The 2,930-nt window shown below is 27.7% G+C and overlaps 1 protein-coding gene across 1 annotated transcript in view; it reads left to right on the forward strand.

Moving 5' to 3' along the window:
- The first annotated feature begins 1,342 nt into the window (after nucleotides 1–1,342).
- Nucleotides 1,343–2,930, forward strand: part of LOC111618834 (achelase-2-like) — an 11,343-nt gene continuing 9,755 nt past the window's right edge. The window contains exons 1-5 of the mRNA XM_023360464.1: nucleotides 1,343–1,468; nucleotides 1,550–1,608; nucleotides 1,742–1,830; nucleotides 1,917–2,188; nucleotides 2,264–2,412. Of these exons, the coding sequence (XP_023216232.1) occupies nucleotides 1,432–1,468; nucleotides 1,550–1,608; nucleotides 1,742–1,830; nucleotides 1,917–2,188; nucleotides 2,264–2,412 (606 nt within the window). The 5' untranslated portion in view covers nucleotides 1,343–1,431. The remainder of the gene's footprint in view (nucleotides 1,469–1,549; nucleotides 1,609–1,741; nucleotides 1,831–1,916; nucleotides 2,189–2,263; nucleotides 2,413–2,930) is intronic.

Consider the following 2,930-nt stretch of genomic DNA (forward strand, 5'->3'; position numbering starts at 1 on the left):
ACCAGGAAGCTTATCCCTCTCACTCTTGCATATCAATATTTTTTAACTTTACCAATTTCTCAAGTAGCCTGCAAACAAACCTTTACAAAATGAAAGTATATAAAGAATAGATTAAGGTCAACCCTGACTGAATTTCAACTGGATGCATTCATGATAATAAACTGTGAAAAGGAAATTTTGCGCAGGATAGAAAATGAAGGAATTACTACAGCTCTAGCCAAATCACATCCCTATTTTAAAAAACATTTTAATAAATGAGTGAATAAATATTATTTTTTATATTCACTATATACAGGAAAATATGAAAACACTTATTTCACTAGTTTTGTTCTGTGTTCCTTAAGAGTACCTGGACATTTTAATTTTCAGCATGATATAAATATTTGTTATTTTTTAATAATATCTCTTATAAATGTGTGATTATTTTTATTATTCAAAAATGAATAAATAATGCTTTTAAATATTTTTAAGTACTTAATTCATAAGTTGACCATTTGTACAAAAAAAAAGAAAGAAAAAAGGAATGGGGTCGATAATCAAAAAGGTTTTGGGATTCCTGACTTGGGGTATTGACCCTTTAATAGGCTCAATATCCTTAATAATAATAATAAACCCTGTATTTAAAAGGTTTATTATTATTATTAATGATATAGAGATTTAATAACGTAAATATGTAAGCTTATCTTCACAATGCTCGAGCATTAAATGCTATAAAATTATATAAAAAGTTAAAAATATTAAAATATTTATTAAAAATTTATGAATTTAAAAAAAAAAATTAATTAAATTGGAACACCCGGAAATTTCCATAATTTCTACAGGTGTTCATGTAACTATTAATAAATAAATAATAAAAATATATAAAGAGGATCTCATAATATATCACAGATGTTAAGGATGATAATTCAAAACTAAACAAATCATTTGTATATGAACCCGGAAATTAATTATTATATAAATTTAAAATGCATACAATATATATATATATATAAGATAGATGATAGGGTATTAATATATAATTATACAAAAACATGAAGGCTTTAGGAATATATCTCATAGTGCTTATTTCTCAGGTAAATTTATATTACTTTTATTTTCTTTAGTAAAACTTATCGAAGGTCCTCGAAGTAATTCTTCACAATGTTTTGTTCCTGGTTGGTAACTCCTACTTGCCATTTACGAGGTAGGATGCCACATCTTTACCAGTAAAGACTGATAGGTTGATACCTGCTGTTTTATTGAAAACAACTTCGGACATGTCACTCGCTATAGTGAACTCGAATTTGCCATTTACTAAATCTTTATTCGGTATGCGGGATACAAAATATAAAGTAAACAAAAAAATACCTTCTCAGCGTGTTTAAGTTAACCTTTAATATGCTTTTGTAATGTTAAATATTATGTTTTTGTGAGGCTTAATTAAACATATTTATGGATTTTTTTCAGCATCTTGCTAGTGGAATTAATAGTAAGTTACCTTATTTTACTTGTTTTTTTTATTAGGTTTTATTGTTTTACTTTCTAAATTTGTAATTTTTACGGTTTTTAGATAAGGAATCGTTCATTGTAAGAGGTACGGATTGCAAGGACAAAGAGTATCCAGCTATTGTAAGTGCTGCCATCTTATGATAAAAAAACAATTATATTTTAATTTTCTTTTAAAATATTCTTATGATTTTAGATTTATTTACAACGTTATATTAATAAAAATAAATTTATATATTTATTTTTATTTTTTAAGGGTGCTCTTCACTATGGGAATCAATTCATATGCACTGGATCTGTCATAGATGAGCGTTTCTTCCTTACAGCTTCACATTGTGTCGTTGGGTAAATACTTTTTAACAAATTAAAAGTTATATTATTATATTTTAATTTAATAAACAAATAATGCATTTTTAACAATTATATTTTAGTTCAGGAGGTGTTCCAGCTCCCGCTTCCAACTTTAAAGTCGTTTTAGGTAACGTGAGCCGCTCTTCTAATGCTCATGTCTATACATTTTCTAAAGTAATTTCTCATGAAGAGTATAATGATGGAACAATAGCAAATGACATTGCTCTAATGAAATTTTCTAAGCCTGTAGATTTCAGTAGTGATTATATAAAACCCCTCTGTATACCTTCGAAAAATAGAAAGTTTGAAGGGCAAGAAGCTATGGCTGTCGGTTGGGGTAGAGATGAAAACGGTAAGCAAAATTTCTATTATTTATGTTAGAAAATGCATTTTATTTGTTATAATAATTAATTTTAATGCCCTTTAGGGAACATTCCCGAAGTTTTAAAAAAGGTGGAAGTGGATGTGTGTAGTAAGCGTTATTGTTCTTTTGTTTATTATCTTTTATCTCAGGGAAGACTTGAGATTTCTGATAAGCAAATATGCTCTGGATCGAGAATGAAAGGCGTTTGCAATGTAAGTACATTTTTACAATATTTTCAGTGTGTACTAAAAAATTTGGTGTGATTTTATAAACTAGTTAATCAAGTACGCAAGGCCCTAGAAGCCGAGGCCCTTTTGGTTCGGGCTTCAAAAACATTTGTTACAATTTTTCATTTTATTAAATTTCTTACTTATTAAAGGAAAAAAATACTTTATTTCATGATAAATTTTATTATTTAAAAGATATAAAAGATGTTTGCATTTAAAAATAATAATTGACCCAGGCCTCTCTTTACCTCTGATAGGCCCTGCCATTGTTTTGCAAATTCAAATAGAATTTATATCAGTGTTTCTCAACGGGGGCGATATCGCCCCCATGTGGGCGTTTTTCCATGTTGAGGGGGACGATTAGTAACAATTTATATTTTGGGGGTGAAAAACAATTTTCTGGACTATATAGTAAAACATTATATTAAGAATAATTAGATATTTTATTCGTTATATCGTACAATAATTAAACAAATAACATTATACTAGTCACTAGTCTATTC

This window comes from Centruroides sculpturatus, unplaced genomic scaffold (genome assembly GCF_000671375.1).
Source record: "Centruroides sculpturatus isolate CEXI.00-Female unplaced genomic scaffold, Cexi_2.0 scaffold48, whole genome shotgun sequence".
In the NCBI taxonomy this organism is placed as follows: Eukaryota; Metazoa; Arthropoda; class Arachnida; order Scorpiones; family Buthidae; genus Centruroides; species Centruroides sculpturatus.